Genomic DNA, 25,816 nt, shown 5'->3' with positions numbered 1-25,816 from the left:
TGAATCTGTCCATATACGGCGCGAGAAAGTCCTTTCGTAGTATTAGTCATCGCGAATTTGCCTATGCACATGTGGCAGATTGTATTTACCACAACCCATATTTGGGTACAGACTTGATAACGCGTTAGATAACCTGTAATAAACATCTGGCAGTCGAACCTTAATTATATCACCGACCTTGTTTGTAACCCCATAATTACTGAAGTTAATAAAATCTGTAAATTTAAACTGCAAAGTACCGCTGTAAAATATACGTGATTATCTTCATAATTTTAAGAAGTTATATAAACAGGTAAGAAAATGTCCATTTTCTGGAAGATTCTATCTTCCAAATGCTATTTTTGGAAGATTCCAAATATAGCAAGGAATAAACCTTAATAGGCTATATTATGTTGGAGTTAAACATGAATTTTTAGTTACTTAAATTAGAGTACCTATTATATATAAAACTATTGGTGACTGCTATAGCAGTTTTATAATGTAAGTGCACAATAATTTCAATCTACTATTTAAATGAAGAAGATGATAAACATAATATACTATTTGTGTAAAACATGTCACTGGTCCTTGATTACATTTTCCACATTTTGTAAGTTGAGAAACTTTTGCTTTAACATATAACAGTGGCCTAATACAGGCAAGCACCACCCATGGCCCAGTACATCCACACTCGTCCAAGATTACAAACCATAGGTGTAATCATTAAAATTTATATTTTCTTGACATCTTGAGTAGGTACAGTTTTTTGCATCCAAAAGTTTTTTTGGTTTTAATTATATTATATTTTTAAGTATATACTTTTTGAGTAAAGTAAAAACTTTTTTCTGATAACCATTAAATACTAAAAACTCTAAACAAAGCATTTAGGTACTCACTAATGATATCTTTAAATGAGATATCTTCCATAATTCTATTACAAAAAGTAAGGTATTAGTATTTTAACATTGTTCTTATGGAGTTAAATTGAAATGACTGCTAGTGCAGATGGCTCTTAAAGGGCTCTTATATGCCTCTTACATAACATTACCAGGACTAGCTTTAGTTGTCTATGCCAACTCTTTGGGTGTTAAGTGAAAATGTGTTGTTATCTCATCTTCAACAAATGAAAGATAACTATCTGATACTTAGAGAGTTTATCTCTTACTATTGCTGTTTTCAACATACTAATTATATTTCAGTTTTAAAAAGAGTTGGCTTAATAGCCAATGCTCTGAATAAACATCTGGCCCAGGATATTTAACTGAATGCCCATATGGCCAGTTTGATCTTGACCCTTGACATTATTCTTCTTACCAGCAGAGATATCAAAGGCAACTCCTAAACAACCAAAATGCCAAATTTTGAGGTGACCAGATAAGGTACTGCTCATTTACATTATTCACTATTAGTTTAATGTTCTTGTACAGCACATTGATCAGAATTGCGTGAATATTAGGATAGATAAGGGATATATAATACCTATCTATGGCTCTACACAGGCAAATAGTAGATTTACACAAAATGGAAAACATAATCTGTACAGAAGAGATAATGTAACAGGAAAACCCATGAGAGACTGAAGCATAGATAGTGAGATAGCAGAAAAAAGCTTAGGCAGCTACAGACAGATAATGCAAAGAGATCAAGACCACAATTTTAAAGAAAAAAAGGACGTTAGGAGCCAACAGAAAGAACGCCACTTCTACACCAAATTTTAGTAAATGGGATGAAGACTAATATGCTGTAAAAAGAACAGAAACTCACTTTTAAAGGAAATAGAACTTGGGAAGATAGAGAGAAGGCCATAAGGAAGAATGACCTAGATATATTGGGATCAGGCTGGAAGACAGACATAAACTGAAACAGATCAAGCACAGGGTTGAACGGAAATAAAAGATGAGAGGTTGACTATTGTGCAGCTACATCTCAGCTTGGACTTCAATGGCTGAGGGAATATGTAAATATCTTGTATGATTGTTTCATGACAATGACAGGTAAGCAATAGGATGTACAGTCTGGCAGGTACATTACTCAAACCACAGACTCTGCCATTCTTGATCCAGTCATTCTGAGCTGAGTTGGAAGCACGTAATGTAGTTGTTTTAATTGATTCTCCTGTTATACAGATGTGTAGTTTTATTTGATTCCTTCAAATAGGAGAATATTGTAGCAGATATTCGTTGAAGGATAAACCAAGTACAGTGCAAAAATAGTGCAGGAAATTCAGAGATGGATAACCTATGAAATGGAAAAAGAATCTTGTTCAATAAGTCAATCAAGTGGTTCAAAAAAAGTTAGTTTCATAAAAAATGAGCTGTATGAACAATTTCTTTCTTAGTTTCAACACCATTCTTTTACACTATTGTATATAAACACCTTATATTCAAAATACTGTGATACTTTTAGCGTTCAAGCCTCAACTTGAAGTATAAATTATTCCACTGGCCAGTGGGTGACTCCATTTTATGAAGAGGGTATTGGAAAGCTCATCCACTACTATGACAATAATGTCTCAATATTTTTAGTGATCACAATTAAAAGTAAACACAAATTCATTTCTAGTATTAAAATTATTTTATAATTCATAACCTATCTTCTTTATGGGTCTATTTAAGATTGATAAAAATCAGTCTGTGGCAAAAGCATTTTTCTGAAAGGAAGCAACCCATATAGTATGTATGTGTAAGAAATAAATGATAAATAAACAAACACAAATGTAGTGAGAATGTAGTATATTTCTGTTGCCATCACAACACAATTGATAACTGTTACTATGTGATTTTTACTGGGAACTTGGGGTTTATATAAGTCACTACTAATGCTATGTTTTATTGAAAACCATTTAGAATTGTGTGTATGAATGTGTGTTTATTAAGTGCAATGAAACATCTGTAATTTAATCTAATCTACCACTAAAAAAAATAGATTAAAAAACTAGTTTGTAAGTTACAAAATGTTACTTGAATGTTCAAAAATAAACAGTAAAATGGTAAAAATGTTTTACATACTAAAAGACATTTGAAACTGGCAGTCCTAAAGTTAACTTTAAAAAGATCATTATTTGATTTAGAAATATTTTATAAAGATATTTTCGAATAGTCAATCTTTAATGAAATATGAATTTAAATTTAGTTTCGTTGGTGCTTTAAACATAGATATTACACTTAATGAGAAACCTTTTTGGTGGAAAAATTATATTAAGACAATAACATGACAGGTTGTATTGTAAGATAGCCTAAGCTGGCAAATAATCAAAAGAAGGAGTGAAAGTGGCTCCAGCTGATAGATGAGTCACCACTGGCCATCAGCTGATCCCAATCTGTATTGTTGAACAGCTGTTCTTTGACCTTGACTTGCTCCAGGTCACTAATAAATTTCTTGTAGTATGACTAGTCCTGAAAAGGGTATGATGAAGTAACTACCAACTGTAATAAAGTTTAATTGAAAATAACTAATAAACATTCAAAAGTAAATAAATTTATCAATATACAAGTAAATAACTTGATCTTTAAGAGTGTTTAATACTCCAGATCAAGAATGAATGTTCTTACGTGTTAATTTCAAATCTGTTACAGGTAATCATAGATTGAATGATGTGTAAAGATATTGAAGAGTGGATAAATTAAAAATCCATATTATCTCATGTTGGCTTCAGTTTAGCCGTGCAAATCTGGATAAAGATTTGTCCTGCAGTTTCACAATAGTAAAATTAGTTTATTTTGTATTAAGCTGATATAAACTAACTCACTCCCTTGACAGAAAGCGTAGTGCACTAGAAACAGAAATTTCCATTGAGCACAGACATGACATTTGGGACACAGGTGAGCATTAAGTTTAAATATCACAAGGCTATTAGATTAAATTGATTTTTTTCTTTAATCTGAAACTGGCCTTAGTTTGCACAAGTTGATTTAGGATCATTAGAATAAGCAAATGGATTTTTTTGAATATTTTAAAAAGAATTTGAACATTTTTTTTGTTTTAATATTTTAATATAAGTATTTTTTTTTTTTTTTTTTTAATTTGAAAACAAGAATTGTGTACTCACATATTTGCAGATGAGGGGTTGAAGTTATACATTTAAAACAGTTCAAACCAAAATCAGTAAAGTTGTTCCTCAATTTGTGCAAGTTAAACCAGATGATTGGATATCATACTTGTTTGCAATGTAAGAGAAAAAAAAACTGAAAACATACATGAAACTTCAAGAAAAATCTTCCAAAGACAAAAGCCCATATGTGTAGTAGCCCATATTTTCATAAATTCACTAACAAAACTCCTCATATCTACTTGATGTACAGGGACTCTGGTACTGCAGAATAGGACTACTTCAGTATTAGCTTGTCTATATGACACCCACTCATGTAATCATCCCTCTGTTTCATAATCTTCTTCCAGATAATTTCCATTCACTTCACTACATTTCAGTAGCCTATGTGTAATACATAATCTCAATGGGGTCCCTTGTATGTGTTTCCATAGTCTAAATGGGAGGCCATCTCTTTAGAGTCCACTATTTACACATTCAGCTAAAAATAATAGATGGGGAAATAGTACAAAAGATGTAACAGATACAAAAAAAGGAATGATGGAATATGGGTTGAAGAGAATGTTTACACAAGATAAGATTGAAAGGGATGAAATATATTGGGAAGGATGAAGAAAGATGTTAGAGAAGAAGATAGATAGAAGATTAATAGATAGTAGATTTACTCTTTTAGTGCCATAAAACAATCAGTGATTGGCTGGATGTTCAACAAAATAAACGTCACAAAATGAAATTGGAAAACCCCAACTGTACTAGCTAGAAACTGGGAAAAAATGAAAAACATAGACAAAAATATTTGGATTCTAACTATATTGGCCAGAATATCTCTACAAAGCCCACTAAAGCTCCAACTTCCAAGTTTAAATTTGGCACACATATGCCTCATGGCTTAAAAGGAAAACCTAAAGCATTTTCATAAAAAATAGGGGGGTTCAAATAGGGTTGAAACCCCTAGAAGAACTGAACTTTTGTTTTTACAACTTCCCATTTGCCTATAAAGATGAAATTTAAAACACACGTGCCTCATCACTTACAGAGAAAAACAAAAGGATTTTCATGATCAACCCCCATGGGGGTTGACATATTGTTGCGACCCTAGAAGAAATATTTTTGTTTTTAACTACCCACTGTCCTAGAGAGATCTAATTTGACACACATGTAGGGTCAGCTACCCTAGAAAAACTGTATTTTTATTTTTAACTTCCAGATGTCCAACTTTGACACATGCTCAACAGAAAAAGATAAGATTTTTCATGAAGATCAATCACCCATATTTATTTAATTGGAGTTGCAACCAATAAAAACTATATATATTTTTTTAAACTTCCTCATGGTCTAAAATTATGAAATTGAAATACACATGGCTTATGATGTCAAAATTAAAGGCAAAGTTCACAGATTGTTCATGAATTTCAACTACCCAAAGGGGCTGAAATAGGTTTTCCTCTGGAATAAATATATTTGATTTTACAACTTCTCACTGTCCTAGCAAAGTTAAATGTAACACACATATGTATTATATCCTCAACAGACTACTGGTGCTGGAAATACCTTAAACCAGAAGTAGATTATAATGGCCAGGAGTAGTTGTTTTTAGACAGAAATAGACTTTATACTCCAATGTATTATAAACGTCCTTAATCAAAGTAACAGTGCAAACGCTACTAATGCACTAGAAGTAAATTCTAATGATCAGAAGTAGTCATTTTCAAACTGAAGGAGACTTTAAAGAGCAAGTTTTCTGATCAGGGCAACAAGGGAAACTTTACTACAGCGCCGGAAATACCTTTGTCTTCTAAGGGCGGCCTATTGCCATGCACTTAAGCCTCAAGGGCCTATTACACACCACAGAAGTATATTATAGGGTCAGTCAGTTTACAATTTCAGCAGTTCTACAAACCGCCAAAAACAAACAATCAAGTCTTCCTGGGGAAATTCAGCACCTTTGTCCAGACTACCAAAGATGGCGTAGCACTCCTTTGATATTACAGGTCAGTCTAAGAGCATGTGTTCAACATTATCTCCTGCTCACACACATCCTACAGAGCAGATGATCCTCTCGGAGAATGCTGAAGATATTTCCTCAGGTGACCATATCCCATAATTAAGAGCAGATGCCACCCTGGGGGAAGGCAATTATTGTAGAACCATTCTGCTCATCCTTACAACCAGATGCAATCTCAATCTTCAGTATGAACTCACTTCGAGACAGCCCTGAAGGATTTACACCTCCAAGTACCACAGAAATGCTGATGACCCGTCATGTTGGACGCTGAGCCCAAGTTGGCCAGGGCATCAGCTCTTTCGTTCCCAGAGACCCCTCAGGACGAGGAACGCAACAAATTGTCACATTGTTGATTCTGCCAATGGAATAAACAACTTAATAGAAATCCCAGAAAAGTTTGGAGTTGAAAAAACAAGATTCCAATGGTCAAAGAGGGAATACCTTAGACTGGAAGTAGATTATTTTAAATGTAAGTATACGCTTTTTTTTACAGAAGAAGACTTTTCAGACCTATGTATTTGTATGTTTTCTTAATAGGGGCAACAACACATACACTACTTACTACACCCCAAAATATTTTGAACTGGAAGTAAATTACAATGACCGGAAGTCACTTTTTGACCCATGTAGATTTTCCAGACCAAAGTATTATATATTTTCTTAATCCGAGCAACAATACAAACATTACTACAGCACCGGAAGTATAGATTCCAATGGCTGGAAGTGGACGCTTTATGACCGAAGAAGACCTTAGACCTAGCATGTATGAATTTTCTTGATCTGGGCAACGCTAACAGTACTACTCTACCAAAAATACTTTAGACCAGAAGTAGATTACTGTGACTGGAATTACATGCTTTTAGACTGTAATAGACTTTTCAGACCGTTCGTATATTTTCTTGATTGTGGGAGCAATCCAAACACAACTTACTATGATGTGTAAACAGAAATGCTTCTTCACATGATAAACCTAAAATAAGAGCCAGTGGCAATTTTGAACCTCTTATGAATGAAAAATAAAATAATACCATAAACACATCTAATTCAAAACCATTATATAAGGTTCCATAATATTACATCATAAGTGCTTTTATTTAGATTACTATGACAGAATTAGTATTCCTCCACTCTGACCTAAAATGTTTCACGTGTTACTGTAATTGTTGAAGGTATTCATTTGAATAATATGAATGTTGCAGAGAAATTTGTGTATTTTATTAGTACTCATAAAAACTTTTTCACTCTCTACACTCAGGACCTCAAAAAGATTGATCTTTAAACTTTAAGTTCAATTATTATGAATTGGATCAGGAGATTTAAATGTCTTCCAGTGATCACTTATTTTCAGGAATGGTTTATTAAATCATTTAAAGTTACATTTCTATGACATACATGTTTATACAATAGGAAGTCGTGTGTAAAGCTGTGGGTCACTACTAGCTGATAAAGAAAGAGACAAATTTGTGCTATAACAAATTAGTAGCTTCGATGTCAGTGATTCTGGTACTTTTCATACTAGTACAGACCAGCAATCCTTAGCACTAAATGGGTTAATAGATCAAGAGAAAGATAGCTTGTTTTGGGAACAGAAAAATTGTAGAAAATGTATGGTGGATAGTTACCATATGATGGAGACTCGTGGAATGATAGGAAACCATGACAATAGTGATTATTTCAGAAATATCAATAAACAAAGAAAATTAATTAATACTTTTTAACCCTTTGAGTGCCACGGCATATTTTCCCAAGTCATACGCATAAATTGCCGGAGCATTTCCTTCTGTTTTGCAAGCGTGTGTGTGGAAAAAACTATATTAAAAAAACTATTCAACCGATTTGAATAATTTTTTTTAGTTTGTGTGTTATAAAACAAGGTATTTTTTCCATATAATGTTATATTTTTATTTTTATTTACAGAAAAAGAATATAGGTTATAACAAAAAACTAAAAAATGAAAAAAAATAAATTTCAAGTTTGAACTAAAATTTTATTTATACAATATTTTTTTAAATTTTTTTTAGCTATACCATATGAAAGAGCATGAAAAACTGAACAAAAATCATGCATAATATGGTGTGTTACAGTAATATTTAACCAGATACTGCAATATATACAAAATACAACAAAAAAGCAATTTTTGTTCATGTTTGTCAAAAGTTTAGAAACAATATTATAACTATCCTATTTCACTCAATGAAGTAAGACGACTGTAAAATACTAATTATATAAAAATATACACAGGCCTACAATATAACCTTACTTCTATAACCTTACTTCACCTAAAATCAATAGTTTGATTGGAACTTGCGTTTTACTTCATCACCAATCCAACAATAAAATATACGTCACTAAACACGAAAAAAGAAGTTTATTAATACATTGTAAGTTGTACTGAACACAATTGCAGAATAGTAATAACAACAGTTTTCAGCATAAACACACGAAACTAGCACAATGTAAACACACAACAAACGAAACTGTGTAGTTAATGGCAACAAGTAGCAGCTGACCAACTATTGCGTCATCTGTTTTTTTTCTGATGGCAAATAACTACAAGGGGGCGGTGAAGAATAAAAATCAATCACAATCGATTGTTTGAAACTTGTAGATTGCCGTGAAATAAGTTATTTGTCAAAACAAAAATGAATTATATGTGATATTAATTAAATACAAATCGTCTACTGGGTAGATGCCGGCAATTTATGCACATTTAACAACATCTACTATGTAGACGCTGCGGCACTCAAAGGGTTAAGATGAGCTATAACTTATCTTTACAACAGTCATCACAAAAGAAACATTTATCTAATTTCAATTTGATTATACTATACATTGTTTTTGTCACACCTATGTTACATTATTCATGTGGTAAGGTGAAAGTAAATAAAACAATATAAGGTTTTAATGTTTATTATTATAAACAGTGTTAACAAACAACAAATTATAAATATAACACTAATAAATACAATAGGGTATTTTAAATAGATATGTAATAATAATATCACTTATATGATGTTTGATCACAAAAATCACACATTTTAATTTTATTGTGTTAATATATTACACAAGAGCTTACAGTTTCTATAGGCACTTGGAAATTACAGTAATATAAATGTTAAAATATAATGTATCTTTATTAATATTTGAAAATAAACTGGGCATACTTGGAATAATTAGTCACATATTAGTTAAAATAATTCTATAATCATCCTATAGCTCTTCCATATTATTTGTATTCTTCCTTAAATTATAAATGCACTATTAACCACTCTAAAATAAATAAAACTTTCTGACATTGAATAATAATGACTATATAAATTAATAACATGTATAGATCACCCTAATCGTTGTAAACATCTCCATCACAAGAGAATCACTTTTTCTACAGTTGGAAAATGTTTATATTTGCTATAAATATAAATAATTATAACACAATTAAATACATATATAAACAACACTCATAATGTTATGCTTTGAGGAATGTTTTAAAACATTTTTGGAATTATTGAATATATTTATAACATCTTGGAAAAAATTATCACTTAAATGCTCTAGACTAAAATAACTGGTGAAGTTCACTTCTTAACCCTAGGTATTATGTTCAAAACGGATCCCATTTTCAGCGATTTACAAACTTTTATATATATTTTTATTGCCACGCCGACAAGATCTAATGTAATTGGACATGGTTACATTTAATTTTCCTCAGAAAATGTAGATTACTATTATGCTAAATAAAATAATAAATAAGAAGTCTAATAGATTTTTTTACGTTAGATAGATAAAAATTACTTTCAAATTTTGCATAATAAATTCTACTTTCAAGCATTATTTTCATAGAATCATAAATTATTTGAAAGAATCCTAAATATACTAAAACTTCCCGATTTTATAAGAAATATAAATAATAATTTGAATACACAGAAGAAATTTACTTATTGTAAAAATAGATTGTATGTAAAGTTTTCCAAACATAAAAAATACAAGAGTAAGTACACACTAATAGTAATTTTTGAGCCAATATACTAGTATTATGTTGTAAAAAATCAACCAAACAAGTATATGGTAAATCACACTTTCTATCAAAAAATAACATTTTTCGGCAATAGTAAATCAATTTCTATTTTTCATAGACGATTAAATTATTTTCATCATCTCCACGGAATCAAACACTTTTTTACTAAAATATTTGAAAGCCATCCTAAAATGAATAGTTATACTGTAAGATTATTTAGTTTTCAAGATTATATATCTTATTACTATGTTGTGTAAGCTATCAAAATACATAAAAGTCACAGGAACAAGTGTGATGGAAATAAAAATGTAAATAGCTTAAACAATATCCTTACCATTTCAAACTGTACTTTATAACATAAAAATGTATTACCTTTATTTTTTATGATAGTATACAATAATAATATAGTTTGTTGTGAAAAATACATATATTATTTTTGGCTCAATAATAACCACGCCATAAAAAAATAAAAGTTTTACTTTGCATTGTTTTTCGCATAATAAATAAATGTTATGAAAAAGTTAATTATAGCTTGTTTCTGGTATTTTACCCTTATAGTGCCATATATATTTTTCAAGTTTTGCTCTACTAGTGCAAAGCATTTATTACAAGTGTGCCAGAGGGGTTTCTATCCCTTTTTGCGATGTGTTGGTACATAATTTGCATCTCTGTTATTTGTGACAAATTTGTAATGAATTTTTTACCTAATTATATATTAATTCTATTGGAATAAAATACTAAAAATAGCCGGACTCAAATTAAAACATTTTGATTACAAAAAAAGTACATGAGTTTTTGGTTTTTTTTATTTGGACTTTCTTATGGTGATAAAAAAATAGTTCAGCTATATTCAATACATTAAATGTAAAGTCCACTAAATTATGGACAAACTGTTAAAATTTAATAATAAAATGTTCACAAATAAAAACATTGTGGTTTTTTTTATAAATCTAACAACTGGCACGATTTTTCTTTAAACAGTTCATAACTTTACACAAAATATAAATTAAGGAAAAATACAGATAAAATTAACAAGCTCGTAAAAAACTAATTGCCAAATTTTTAATGTTTCTTTTCGTGACGTCCGGTTATCCGGATGTTGGGATTTTAGACGAAGTTTTTAGAACATCTGGTAAAAAGGACATTGGCACTTTATGCATAGTTTTTTAGGCGTCCAAATAACAGGACGTTGGCACTAAAAGGGTTAAGGATGTATTAGTAGGCAAAACTACAGTATAACTACCCTTTCTATAAATAGATATCTAAAAAGACTTGGTACCGAACAACAGTAATGGAGAGGAATTTAAAAACAAGAGCGGATTCTTCCTTATCTTTAACAATTGGCAGTTTACCCAAACCATCAGATAAAATATTGTTGTTATATATCAATTGATCAGGAAAATTTAGCTATTCAGTGATTTCTTTTTCAAAGTGATATTATTATAAATAACATTGTCAAATGAAAATATCTTACTGATGTTTTCAGGTGTTAATATACGCTATGACTTGTAAAATATTTTTTATAAAATTCCTGGTTTAGACTTTTACAATAATTCTGTTTACATGAATAGAAAGAAGAAGAATTCAATTTTCCAGGACTGGTGTTGGTTTTTCCAGTTAAAAAAAAAACATGCAATCGTATTGCAAACTTTTAATTGCGTATCTGAAAAATTTGAACTTTAGAAATCCTTCCTTCAATTAATTTTTTTAACAACGAATGCTATAATGCATCCAGGTGGCAGAAATATTAGTATGTTTTATTATGTAATCTCCTTTTTGATTAGTACTGAAATAAGAGAGTACTTTCCATTGAAAAAATAGGTATCACAAAAAAAAAACTTCATTGATCTGTCAAGTATTGATACGATAGATCTAGGATTAAAAATAGATTCTATTTAGGTGTTAGAAAAAATATTAAATAAATTTTATAAATACTGAAAAGCAATACTGCTACTAGTAAAAAATAAATAATCTAAAACCTTTGATCTAAAATCAATAAAGAGTTAATTTATTCTATACTTTGTTCACAATCTGTCACACAATTTAATTGAAATATTTTAATATAAGTTATATCTTAATTTTACATCAATAAAACAATACACTATGACGATATTGTTTAGATCTTTTCAGTATTATAGAAATGTTCTAATAAATAAAATAAGTTCAATATCACAATTTGGTTTTTGTAGACTGTTAAAATCTAAAATGTGTTCTTCACACTTGTAAAAATTGTAGGTACATTATATATATATATATATATATATATATATATATATATATATATATATATATATAGGAGAAAATAAATAGCATTTGGTACAAACACAGCAGTAGTAGTAGTAACAGTAGAGATATGCAAGCTGTTTGAGATACAAAAGCATTGCAATGAGTTCATAAGCAGTTCCGGCAGTTGCAACAAAATGCCACATCTATATCATTATGCGTTGTCATGTTATGTTATGTGAATGAACTTGTTTAATTGTACCATGGCTAAGTTAAAAGACGTACCAATTAATAAGTAATGGTTGAAATAACAGATTTTAAAAACATGTAACATTCAAATATTTTTATTACAACCTTTATTTAGTTTTTTGGGGCTCAATAATACAAACTACATCAAATATGATAATATATTAAAATTATTACCTAATGAAGCTTTTTAAGATAAAAATTAAGTGTTGATAACGCTATAAAACAGGCAAAATATTAAAATACTTGTTTAAACTACAGATTAAAATTATGGATAAAAAATTATAAAACATTGGTAAAGATTAAAAAAATGCTGAATAGAAATAAAACGTCTAGCTTCAACAGAATTTGGAGATAGCAAAAAAGGCAGGAATATATATTTTCTTTTTGATCTCAAATGTACAGTCTCAGCCAGTACCAACCAATCCAGAATCCATTGTAATGAATGCCTGCTATTGATGTGACATTTCCATGTTGAATAATCCACCTCTAGTTCTGACATTTTGATTCGTTGCCACGTTCATGTTGTCATGTTTGGTCGCAATGGCAGACATACATGGAATCTTTTACTTTTTCATTGTCACGATTCCACAACCGTTCCAATTACGGAGCGACACGATGAGGCAGTATCAGTAACAATAACCCACCTCTATCCAATACTAGTGGCAGTAGTAGTGGTGGTGGCTGTAGTGATAGCAGTAGTATTTGGTCTCATTTTAGTTATTGCTATGAAACAGAGACAGTTACTCAACAAGTAACAACTTTGATACTGCCAGTCATTAAATAGATAAATTGGAGGAAATAGATATTTATTCATTATCATTTATCTTCATAGATATACGTTCAAAGCCGAAAATTTGATTAAGCTGAAATGTAACAAATATACACCAAATTTTGTCAAGTTTGTAATCATTTAAACAGTATTAACAAATGTTCTTTTGAAAATAAAGAGAATTAAAAAAAAACTGTCTATTTAAAACATGCTTGTATAGATATTTCTATCAATTGTTTTCTTAAATCTGGTGCTGTTTAATGTTGAATAAAAAAAAATTTCTGGATCTTTATTTTTCTGAATGATTTTTACCTGGTCTTATCACCGACAATTTATTTTAACTTTGTTCTGTGGCACTGTTGCAAATTTTTTTATTATTGTAATTGATTTTTTATTAAAATTCTCTAATTGATTATAATTTAATATATAATTACTAAACATAGATTGCTTTGTTTCTTTTTATCTTTAACCCTACATCGGGCGCTAAACGGAGTTTTCCTCCGTGTATTTTTTATTATTATTAAAAAATAGTAATACTTTTCTGATGTTGGCAGTTGTTTCCCGCAGTGTACTTCACGAGCATCTTTCGGGGAAGCGAAACAATAGCCTCCCGCTTATCTTTGTCAAAATCTGTCAGTATGAGGTCTACTTCCGTGCGAGACTGGACGATTCCTCCGTGAGCGCCCGATGTTGTGTTTGTAGTGCTTGGACGAAATCTCCGTGAGCGCCTTATAGTGTTTAGTTTTTATGGAATAATAATTCGTGTGCGCCTAAATGTGTGACCTGTGATGGTTTCTTTTTAAGTTTTACAATATATTTTATTTGAATTTTGTGAAATGGAGAATGAAGACGAGAGACTTGTCAGTACAGTACCCGTGTGCTAAGGAACATTTCAGTACTGTTTATGGAGTGAACATTGTCGTTATAAGAACCAGAAGGAAAATATTTTGAAACTTTGTGTAGTGTTTAAAAACTAAATTAATTTCCATATATTATTACAGTAGGTTAAACATTTTTACAATTAATTGCATTATTCCTTAAAATAAATCATGTTGTTATTATACAGTAACATTTTTTAAGATTTTGAATTTCTTATTTGGAAAATTCATTACATAAGAGAGTAATTTTTATTTAATTTCTAAAAATGAATATATTATATTGTAATTAAATCAGTATGAATATTTAAACAAATGAAAACAGTTTAAACGACTATGATATCCATTATTCGCTAACCTGGAGGAAACCTCCGTGAGCGCCAGATGGTGTTTCTAATTTTAAGCGCCTGATGGAGGGTTAAAAATTGAACAACAAGAACTTCCACATTTCTGGACAGGATTAGGCACCTGTTATGGGCAAGATGAGTTTCGTTGTACTTAACTTTATCAAAATACTTGATATCAAAAATAGATTATATATGAGATTATTCTTCTGAGTAAATAACATAACAATAATTAGAAGTGAGTATCACCAGTAGCATGCTATGGGTTCTTTGGGTCATCTGGTAGGCACTTGGCAACAGTTGGATTTATAGATCTCCAAATTTCTGCAAGCTGCAAACAATGTATAAATCCAAATTAAACAATTTTCTCCACATCAAAATCTTAAATAGTAAACTTCTGAATCATTTTGGATGGTAAAAGAGGCATAATCTATGGTCACAGAAATACAGTAAAAATAGTAATTAAGGAGCCACCAATGTTCATTAAGACTAAACCACTGTTTTTGATCAATTGAAAATCTAAGATGTACTAAAACGGCCATTGAAAATTAAATACTAATCAATAACTAGTCTATAATTTATAACTGCTTTATTTATACAGAAGAATCGGCATTAAAAATTTATTGTCACGTAGCACTTGTCTAAGTTAAAGGATGGTTTTTCTCACCAAGTGTTCTCATTAACCCATTGGCGTGCTACTTTTTAATGGCTTTTTAACACCTAGGAATTTCTACTTTTCATAGTTTGTCTGGGTTTACGAACAAATTACAATAATTTGAGTTCTATATCAGATTATAATGATAAAATTTCTCCAAATTACACTACAATAAAAAAAAAATCATTATACATACATACAGTATATACCTTACAGGTCCACGTAAATATATAAATAAAATGTTATTGAGAAACAATATTTTTATTATTCATAACGATTTATACACTGAAAGCTAACATGTCACTTTACATCATAATACTGACTAAAGCTGTCACTATAGCCCTCCATAGTCGTCAATACCAACAGCAAACATCAGCTGGCTAAAGAAAAATTAATATTTTATGCAGGTATGCTTACCAGTAAAATTAAGATCATGGTTAAGATTATACAGAGTTCACAGTTTTTGGAACTGCTATCTAGCAGATAACAATACAACTAAATAGTCAATGGAAAGACTGTCTTATCATTGTGATTCTTGTACCACTATTACAAGCTCACATCATAGCATAACTCTCACCATCGAGAATGACAATCACTCTCTTTTCACTTAGTGTCTTAATAATTACAATTTCAGGAGCCACATGAACTACAATGCACTTGTCAATGTTTAGTTTCAGCCCATTGTTGGCTGCCCACTTTGCAATGTTTCCCAAATCAACATTGATTTCAGAAATACCTGGCTAAGGTGTGTTTATAGGACAAGTGCAACTCACAATCATCTGCGTATATGAACTGTGCAGTTCTGCACATAACTGGGAAAATTTTGTACACATCTGTGTACAAAATGAACAAATTAGGCATCTACAACTCCCAAATGGCATACCTCATTGTCAGATTAGAGAAGAAGATGTTATACTTTCCAACTTCTTAATCAACACTCTGTCTTAGATATATTTTAACCCACTCGATCGCTCATTTATATCATCTTTTCCATCAACAATTTGTGTTGCAGTCAGTTGCTGGTGAATAGCCGGCTACTAATGTGCAATATCTTTCCCAATCATTTGCATATAATAGATCACTACATAGGATTACCAAGCCAGTGTATGTACTGTCACTTCTGAACTCAGATAGCTTTTTTAACCCATTGAGGTAGACACACATAGTACACTAGTTACGTGGTGCTTAGCTGGGACCAAACACAGAGTCACATGCTGGTTAAGTGGACAGCATTTGACATAACACTGTTCACGTAGTTCACTGCATTTCCGCTAGATATTGTTGGTATGTCTCTTACTACGTGTTTAGATGCCACACCCAAATAAATAATTTTGTGTTCATGTGGCTAACCTGATTTAAAAATATTTTGTGCCTGTTTCGATGCTGATCATAATTCAAGTGAAAATAATAGTGATGAAAGCTTTAAAAAAATAAAATTCCTCTATAGTAAAAAAAAAATCTTTGCAAAGACTTTTCCAGCACAGAGACAAGTTTTGGCTTTCACAGGGCAACTTTCATCTTTTCTATGCCACTCCTTACATGCCATTTTTGACTCAGGGGTGTAGTGGTGTATCCATGTCTCATCACATGTGTTAACGCCTTCATTGGTTAAAAACTTTATGATAATCTGTTGCCCAATAAACAAAAGGACTTCTTGATGAAGATGGAGCTTGTATTGCCTACTGTTAACTTAATTACATTCAAAACGCACAAACCAATACTTAAAACTTTTATTTTTGTACAAGTTTTAAGTATTGGTTTATATGTTTTAAATCTAATTAAGAAGAGACTTCTTGCTCGATCATGGCTGTACTGATGGCAATGGCGAATTGAACACTAACCACTCTTCATAAACCAAATATCTACTCCATAAAAAGCATTATCTAGTTAGGACCTGCATTCTAAGAAAAATAGCACAATTACCGTTTATATTTGATTTAAACTCGTAATAGTCACTTAATTTAGTTCCACATGATAAATATTTTTATTTTGATAAATAAAAATGGAAATAATTTTTTGGCTTTGGACTAGTACAGGGTTGCTACAGGAGTCCAATAATGAAATTCCCTGACTTTTCCCTGATTTCCAGACCAAATTGTTCATTTTTCCCTGACTTTTTTCGACGCAATCCCCAGGGTTTTTGGCAATTAATGGGTGGAAAAAAGCGGTGTTGAGGCTAACAGGGTGGCAAATATAAAAAAGCAAAAAATAAAGTGAACACAGTTTAATACGTACAAAAAGATTGACTTAAATGATCAGGCTTGGACTCGGCGCGGCGGCAGTAAGTTTATTTGTGTAAAGGGATTTTATATTTTTCCCTGACCAACGTCGAAATTCCCTGACTTTTCCCTGACTTGAGACCGGATTCCCTGACTTTTCCCTGATTTCCAGTCCTGTTTTTTTTTCCCTGACTTCCCTGACCTGTAGCATCCCTGTAGTAATTTATACTTGTATTACAAGCTTAACTTACCAATCAAATTTTTAGTGATCAAGAGATTTAAATATCTGATTAGCAAGGTAAACCTCTGATAAAAACAAAAAAGTGTAGAATGATTACATAACACTCAATTCCTCTATTTCAACTCTCATTCTCATTCAGCTGAAATGTAAAAAGCTTTAACTGAGGCAACATAAAAATGTTATTAGTGGGGCTTATCAACTCAAGAAATTCTGTGCAATACAGTCTAAAAGACCTATAGTTTTGAGACATTAGAAAAACAGAAGAGAAGGAAAGACATAAAAACCTTTCTGAGATTGACACAGATTGATGATGAAAGATGATGACAGGGAATCAGGGTGTGGCTGTTACAGCCACAAAGTCTTTAGTTACCTAATCAGGAGATTATAACCTTTTACAGTAAATAGTCCTTCTGGCTATCTTTCCTTTTCAAGCCAGTCTAACCTTGATGAGAGAAATCTCACACTTCCTACATCAAGCTGACTTTGTATCTGGTTCTTCAGAAGTAGAATGCACTACTCTTTCATCTCCTCATCTCTACCAGCCCAATCACTCCAGCTCAATCTCTGTCAGCAGCAACGACTCTTAGGAAAATAATGATTTATTTCTCCCTCTTTATACAAGCAAGGTAAATGTAATAATGTCTTAGAAATTAAACTGCTACATTATCAAGTTATGTGGCAGCTATTTAGAAAAAATCATATAAAAAATTAATACAAACAAAATGGTCAACAAACTGAAAGAGCCTAGTAAATAATAACTAAAGTATTTAACTCAGTGGCGTCAGCTACAATTTTAACAAATATAAAACTAGTATTGAGAAGGATAAATGATAAATACAAATACATATAGTATAATAAAGAGCAGTATTAGAACAATGTTTTAATCATATTTATAATAATAACCAGACTTTATTACCTAGATTATCAAAACTGATTGATTAGATATTTGCACTATTGCCACACTTCCTTAAGAAATTTCAAACTTTCACGCTACAGTAGCCAGATCTTAAGCTTTTTGCAAAACTTTGCTAAGTTCTGAATAATTTTAAAATGCTGGAATAATTTATTAAAACACTTGGGTCCAGCATACTGAAAGGAATGTCTAAAAATGGAATTAACCTTGGGTAATCTAAACATCTGTTGTCAAGAACTTCTAATGTCATGAGGAATATTTATGTTACCTCTATTGCCACTTCCTAAGATAAGGCTAAAACAGCCCTAACTTCACCTAAAAAAAGGATATTTTTCATATAATTTCTTATATGTGTTCCACAAATTCACTGACATAGAACAGCATACATGAAAACTGGAATACGCATAGATTCAAAATCAAAAGTAACAGACAAATTATTACTGTGCAAAAGATTACTCATTGTAACGTATAAACGACTTGGGATCCCAATAAAAATATTGTTACATTAAACACTTAACACCTTTAATGGACCAAAACTATACAAAAACATTAACTTGCTTATTATGAATTTAGTTTCCAGAATTTGTATTAAGTTGCATTGAAAACCATTTGTTTATCGAGTGATGAAGGGACCTACCTGTGTATGTTCATTGGCCTGAACACTCACTAATGTGTTCAGCACACCAGCCAATACCTCTAGGTGTGCATGCACCAGCTGTGTTTCCATATGTACACAGTGCAGGGAGAACGCGGTTCGCAGTTCCACAGATGCTATCACAGACTCCTGCGCTAGCATGCGTTGTTCCAGCACCTCGACGCTCTCCGCCTGTCAATACATTTTTTAGAGAATTAGATTTCACTATTGAATTATTCTATCATAGCCATGTACAGAACAAGAACACATAGAGAAATAAAATAAATGTATAACTCCAGTACTATGAGAGTATTAAAGCTTTATATGGAACTTTGCCTGAATCACAACAGGGAGAATGATCAATTCCACTCCAGATTTATAACTCTTGTCTCATGAAGTGAATTTAGGCAAGGTCCAATGGTTGGGCCAAGTGACAAGATTGCAAGAGACACAAATAATCTAAGTGACAAGATTGCAAGAGACACAAATAATCTAAGAGCTAACACACATACTGACATTCTTTTGTTTATATACACCATAGTAGGGTTAATACTGAATGTGAACCACATCATCATTATACCACATATAATTCAGATGGTGTTCCAATGACAACTGTCTACTCCTATCATATGATAAACTTAGTGAAAGCTGAATTAATTGTATGTTCTATTCTATCGAGAAAGAAAAAGAATATCTAACTCTATATAAAGAATCAATATTACTGTTGTTATAGGTGTTATACCTATTACAATAGTAAATGTCCAAAATCCTGTTAACCTTTTTATGTTGAAATAATTTGTCCACAATATTTGGGTGGGTATGGAGAGTACTTATATTTTATTTTTTATGTATAAAATTTTATAAAAACAGGTGATGTACTGAACTGAATCGAGATGATTGTTAAAGTAACAAAATTTAGGAAATATCTAAAAAAAATGTTGTTTCTATTATATTTTTAATTATATCTGTCTAAAGTGTTTAGTCTAAATTTGTTTAGAGAAAGTTTTGATGCAATTTATAACATATATTGCAAATAATAAAACTGAATCTTTTTTCCTAAGACCTAAGGCTTTTCAGTGATAGATTTCATACTCATATATAAAGCTGTAAGATCTACAAACTTATTAATGTAAAATTGTTTTATTTATAATCACAAAAAATGTTTCTTAATATTAAATTCTAATCCAAACCATGGTAAACTCACATCACTGCCTCTGAGAACACCCAGCATTTGCCTCTTCTTGAGTGCCAACATCTTTGCGAGCGCTTTCTGGTGATCGCTGGCCACTCCTTTCTCCACTCTCTCACAGAGGTCCTTGTGACCTGCCAACACGTCCACCAGGACATTGAGTCTCTCACAGACCTCGCTCTCCTCGCACTGGGCCAGAGAACTTGCACGCGCCGACATTGTTGTTAATTCTCTGTAACACAGTTATTGTTAATTACTATTAAGTAAGACCAAGGGAATTGGGGAGCCTACACTTGACAGAGTAATTCTCTGTAGGGAAATTATAAAAATTTAGGTATTGTTGTGCTAGATTTCTTATTACAATATTCTGCCTTACAAGTGATAATTATTATAAATTAAAGCACTTTCCAATTCATTTACTCAATTAGTACACATTTTGTATCTGTAAATGATGTTATATTAAAGATTTCTCACATGTAAAGTAATATAAGCTTGAGAAGTGCTGGCATTGACTAAACAGACAATTTCTATTTACTACTACATTTAATATCTCTAGCCATTAAACCATACTGCCCATATTCACTTGTCCAAACTATCCAATATACAATAAAACCTTTCATATCTGGCCTAATGTAGCGATAGGGTAGGACAAAATATTTTTAATTGGAAATGCACTACTAAAGTTGTGGTTCACTTTTTGTAGGCACTAAGTAATTTAAAAAATGTTGAATACCACAATGAAAATGTTTTGCATGAATTTTTATAAAAATGGTTGTGTATGTAAAACGAAACCCAATACAAAAGGTTATTAACAAAAATAAATGTTAGAAAAAGTGTATCATTCAGTAATATTCAATATTTAAAACTCAGATATTAGTGCATTGAAAGTACCTATCCCACCACCACAACACAACCTAGTGCACATTTGGAAGTTGATATCGATCTCATCAAGGTCATTTCTAAAATATATAGTGGAGTAAGTTGCCAAAAAAAAAAAACAAAGCTTCCACATCCCTCTCTTACTCTTGACATGTTAGAAATATGAACAAACAGTTAAAGAAAAAACTTATCTCTTCAAAAAAGCAATATTATAAAACAAAGCAAATAATGTAAACATAACCTCTTGGCAATTAATAAATTCGGAAGTAGGGACAAACCAGACAAAAATTCCAAATTAACTCTAAAAGTTGATGGTACAGTGTGCTCAGATTCTTCACAGGTTTGTAAGATATTTAATGACTATTTTTAAAATGTAATTGACAATACTGTGATACCAAACTTGGAAACATCTCGAGATGTAATGGGGGAGATTTGAGAGACTGGTACACTTCTTAATACACCGAACTTTTCATTTTTCTCTGTTGATGACAAGGAAGTTGAGAAAATCATAAACAAGTTGAACAATTCATATAGTTCTGGATAGGATGGTATTCTTGTGGTGCTCTTGAAAATAGCTAAACTAGTATTACTGAAACCAATTACTTATTTAATAAATGCTTTGTTAATGTCTGGAATTTTCCACACAAACTTAAAATTACAAAACTGAAACCCTTATACAAAAAAGGAGATGAGCGGTCAGCATCAAATTATAGACTAATTGCATTGTTACCTCCAATCTCAAAAATATATGAAAAGGTAGCTTATAACCAACTTGTATACTTCCTTGAAAAAAAAACCAGTTATTTAAAACTTTTGAACATGGATTTCAAAGTGGAAGGTCTGTTATAAGAGCAGCCTCAGACTTTGTTGAATAAATATTGACAGTCTAGATAGAAAATGTTAAGTAGTTGGTTTGTTTATGGATCTGAGTAAGGCATTTGACTCGATATCTCATGAATTATTATTATTAAAATTGAGTAATTTAGGAATAAAAAAGAACCCATTGAACTGAATGAGGTCATACCTTTGCAATAGAAAATAATTTGTGGAAATTCCTCAAATGAAAAAATTACAACATTTCTAACCAATTCTCAATGGAAGAAGTAAAATATGGAGTACCTCAGGGATCTATGTCGGGTCCTTTATTGTTCACTGGCTGCCTAAAAGATTTCCCTCAACTCAGTGAAGACAGTAAATTATGTCTGTATGCTGATGACATTAATTTGAAAATTACAGCCTCATCTATTAAGAAACTAAAAACCAAATCAAATTTGGACATCAATTTATTAAATTACTTTTTTTAATTCTAATAACCTACCCCTAAATGCAGACAATACTAATTTAATTAATTTTCTAACTCGGCAAACTACAAACAAATTTCACCCTGCTCCTATAATCACAATTTGTAATGAAATAATTTAAATTGAAATTGACAGTATTCAATTTTTGGGTTGATAAATAGACAAAAATCTTAATTTGGAACATTCATGTAGAAAAATTACTTTCCAAAATTTCATCAGGTTTATATGCTTTAATTAGACTGAGAAACCTGTGTGAAAAAGAAACATTAAAGGTTATTTATTTTTCGTATATTCACTCAATAATATCTTTTGGAATCTCACTTTACAGTGCTACTGCTGTAAATAATCTAAATTCTATTCTAAAAATGCAGAACAAAGCCATTAGAATCATTTTTAATTTTCATAATAGAACATCCATTAAGGAATACTCTAAAGAAGAAAATATAATGACGGTTTATGTGATGTATATTTTTAAAAGCAAACTTCAGGAACTGGAAATGGTAGGAGATAATCAAAACTATTTCACAAGAAATCGTAATAATGTAGTAATAAGCCCCATACCTTATACATTTTTAAAAAGAAACCAAAGTATATTGGATCAAAATTTTATAACAATCTTCCAATTGAAATTAAGTCAGAGGCTACATTCAATAAATTTAAAATAAAATTGGAAACTTTTCTCATGTCATCATGTCAAAAATGTCATCATTTGTCAGCAGACTAGACATAGGAGGTGCGTGATATCACAAGACCAGATATGACAGATTTTACTGTATAGCAGTTTTGTACTGTATTTCTTTTTCTTTACTTTGTGAATTATGATAATATTTACTTCTGTTATCTGATCAAATGGTTGAACATAGCACAATTTGATGCAATCACAAATTCCAAATTGTAGATTATTGTTATTGCAACACTATTTTGTTACATAAGAGCACTGTAAATAAGTTATTTTAGAATTAAAACGTGTTAGTTTTGTAGTCAGGCTGTTAGTAAGAGTAATGTATGTAGGAGGATTGTTTACTTATTTCAGCATGTCTAAATTTACAAGTACTTTACCAAAGTGTCTGTTATACATATTTTGTTAATATTAGGCTAGTGACGGGAGGATATTGAATACGATGTATTTAAAAACACCCTTGTAATCGAATACTTTATCTGCGCTGAGTATTTCCAAGAAGTCTAGACTTGTCTTACTTCCTTTCTGCAATGTATGGTTTCTTGGTTATTTGGGGTTGCCCATGCCAAAAAGGTGAGAAAATTCTTTGCCTTTTTGTGCCTCCTATAAACATGTCATACCCATGATTTATTAACTTAAAAAAATCTTTGTTTACCAGCTACTTTAATTCCGCCTGAAAGACTCTTTTCTACTGCAGGTCTTATTTTGTTGTAAACTAAAAATTATTATAATTTGCCGATTAACTAGTCCAAGTGTATTTATAAAAAAGCATACCAACAATACTGTGAAACTCACTTAGATATGAGATTGAAGCCTTTCTTCATGTTAAGCCAGGTGTTGTTGCCACCGGTAGCCCACGCTGAGCTGCCTCCAGGCTCTGCAGCAAGCTTATTCAGTTGACTGGCCAACTCACCCATGTCGTCTGCATACCTGCACATTTTCTCAGGTAACATAAGACCTATTAAGGTTTCTTCATGTTAAGCCAGATGTTGTTGCCACCGGTAACCCATGCTGAGCTGCCCACAGGCTCTGCAGCAAGCTTATTCTGTATTATAATTGATTGAAATTCAGCTTCAAAGAGACCAAATGTTCGGTAACTACTCTAACCTAATTTTTAAATCTAGGAGAAACGTCGATATTAAAATAGATTAAGAAATTTTGAAATGTCTTCCTCAAAGTTCAGGGCCTCTAAACAATAAAAGTTTTGTGCCCTTAGATATTAGTCTTCGTAATATTATTAAATGCTTAAAGTGCTATTAACAAGAATGGATGTACTCACGCGTGTGAGCGGGTAGCAAAGTTCTCCGCTATCTGTTTAATGCGAGTGACACCTAGCAGAATTACTTTAATCTGCTCGCGACTGATGGCGAACTCACTGGTGCAATCGGCTGGTACAAGATCCTATAACAGATCAATAGTTAATGAGTGAATGAACTGAAATTGGTATTTTTTTAATTTGGCTTGGAATTGAGTCGAGAAAAGTACAGGTCAAATTCAGCAAGATGTTCAAGCTTCCAAATCCCCCTGAGTTCTCCAGTTTGTGAATTCATCAATTCTGTAAAACGGGTGTTTCATCAACCACTTCTTCAGCTCTCTCTTGAAAGTGATGCTCTCTTCCTGTAGTTTGATTTCTTCAGGCAGGATGTTGAACGGTTTAGCTCTCATGTAAGATGGCTTTTCCGAGTACAGTGCCATTCTGTGTGCTGGTAAATTGAAGTTTGCAGCCCGGCGTGTGTTATATGTATCCAGATCTTTGACTCTTGCCAAGTTGTTACAATGTACATACATTATCACTTGTAGTATATAGAGAGACACTACTGTGATGATGAGCTCAATAAAATCTCTTATCAATCAATTATATACCAGATCAAATTATTTTATTCATAAACTGTACCATAGGCTTAGTAAATCCATGTCATCTTTTAATGTAACTAGTATAACGTATTTTATTAAACCTCCATACTCAGCCCATCTTGTGAAAAAAATAGATTTAAAAACGTTATACACAAATGGCTTTTGGAAAATCCTTTTTATAATGTTTACAAGTTTTTAAATGCTTTATTTGATAAACAGACTTTGAAATTTAATGTATATTAATGTTTATTTTAAACTATGATTTTTAACTTATGTATTTTATTCTGAGTATTTAATTTTATTTTATTGTTAGGTTATTTATGACCCTGTCTATGGCATTATTTGCTTGACTACAATAAAGGATTTGAATTAATATACTTCTATAATCCTAGAATCTATACAATATTTGAAGTACTGTATACTAAATGAAGTACCTTTGCAACTGCAAATTCTGAAGTTGCAAACTCATCAGGCACACGTCTGAACACCTCACGTATCTTGTATTGCAGGTCATCCACCGGTGCAGTGAGAAAGTAGTGCAGTGTTGGGTCGGTGCTGATAGTGGGATGTCGGGCCACAAGAGCGAGCCACCGGCGCAGACTACGGCGCCGTTCCTCAATGAACTGTCCATCCCCTGCCCCCAGCAGTAGGCTGGCACTGGCTGCAATACAAGCAATCTTGTATAAAAAATTCACAATTATTATGATAAAACTGAGATGATTACTGTTGTAAATTTAAACTATTA

The 25,816-nt window shown here is 31.5% G+C and overlaps 1 protein-coding gene across 1 annotated transcript in view; it reads right to left on the bottom strand.

Moving 5' to 3' along the window:
- Positions 1–14,676: 14,676 nt before the first annotated feature.
- The window catches only part of LOC124353976 (sorting nexin-8-like), a 28,422-nt gene continuing 17,282 nt past the window's right edge, over positions 14,677–25,816 (bottom strand). Inside the window, exons 6-11 of the mRNA XM_046804069.1 lie at positions 25,506–25,732; positions 24,497–24,618; positions 24,013–24,147; positions 20,374–20,590; positions 19,173–19,361; positions 14,677–14,838 (exon numbers count right to left, since the gene is read on the bottom strand). Of these exons, the coding sequence (XP_046660025.1) occupies positions 14,767–14,838; positions 19,173–19,361; positions 20,374–20,590; positions 24,013–24,147; positions 24,497–24,618; positions 25,506–25,732 (962 nt within the window). The 3' untranslated portion in view covers positions 14,677–14,766. The remainder of the gene's footprint in view (positions 14,839–19,172; positions 19,362–20,373; positions 20,591–24,012; positions 24,148–24,496; positions 24,619–25,505; positions 25,733–25,816) is intronic.

This window comes from Homalodisca vitripennis, chromosome 2, assembly GCF_021130785.1.
Source record: "Homalodisca vitripennis isolate AUS2020 chromosome 2, UT_GWSS_2.1, whole genome shotgun sequence".
In the NCBI taxonomy this organism is placed as follows: Eukaryota; Metazoa; Arthropoda; class Insecta; order Hemiptera; family Cicadellidae; genus Homalodisca; species Homalodisca vitripennis.
Note: the sequence above shows the minus strand (reverse complement) of the source record. Positions and strands in the feature narration are given on the sequence as shown.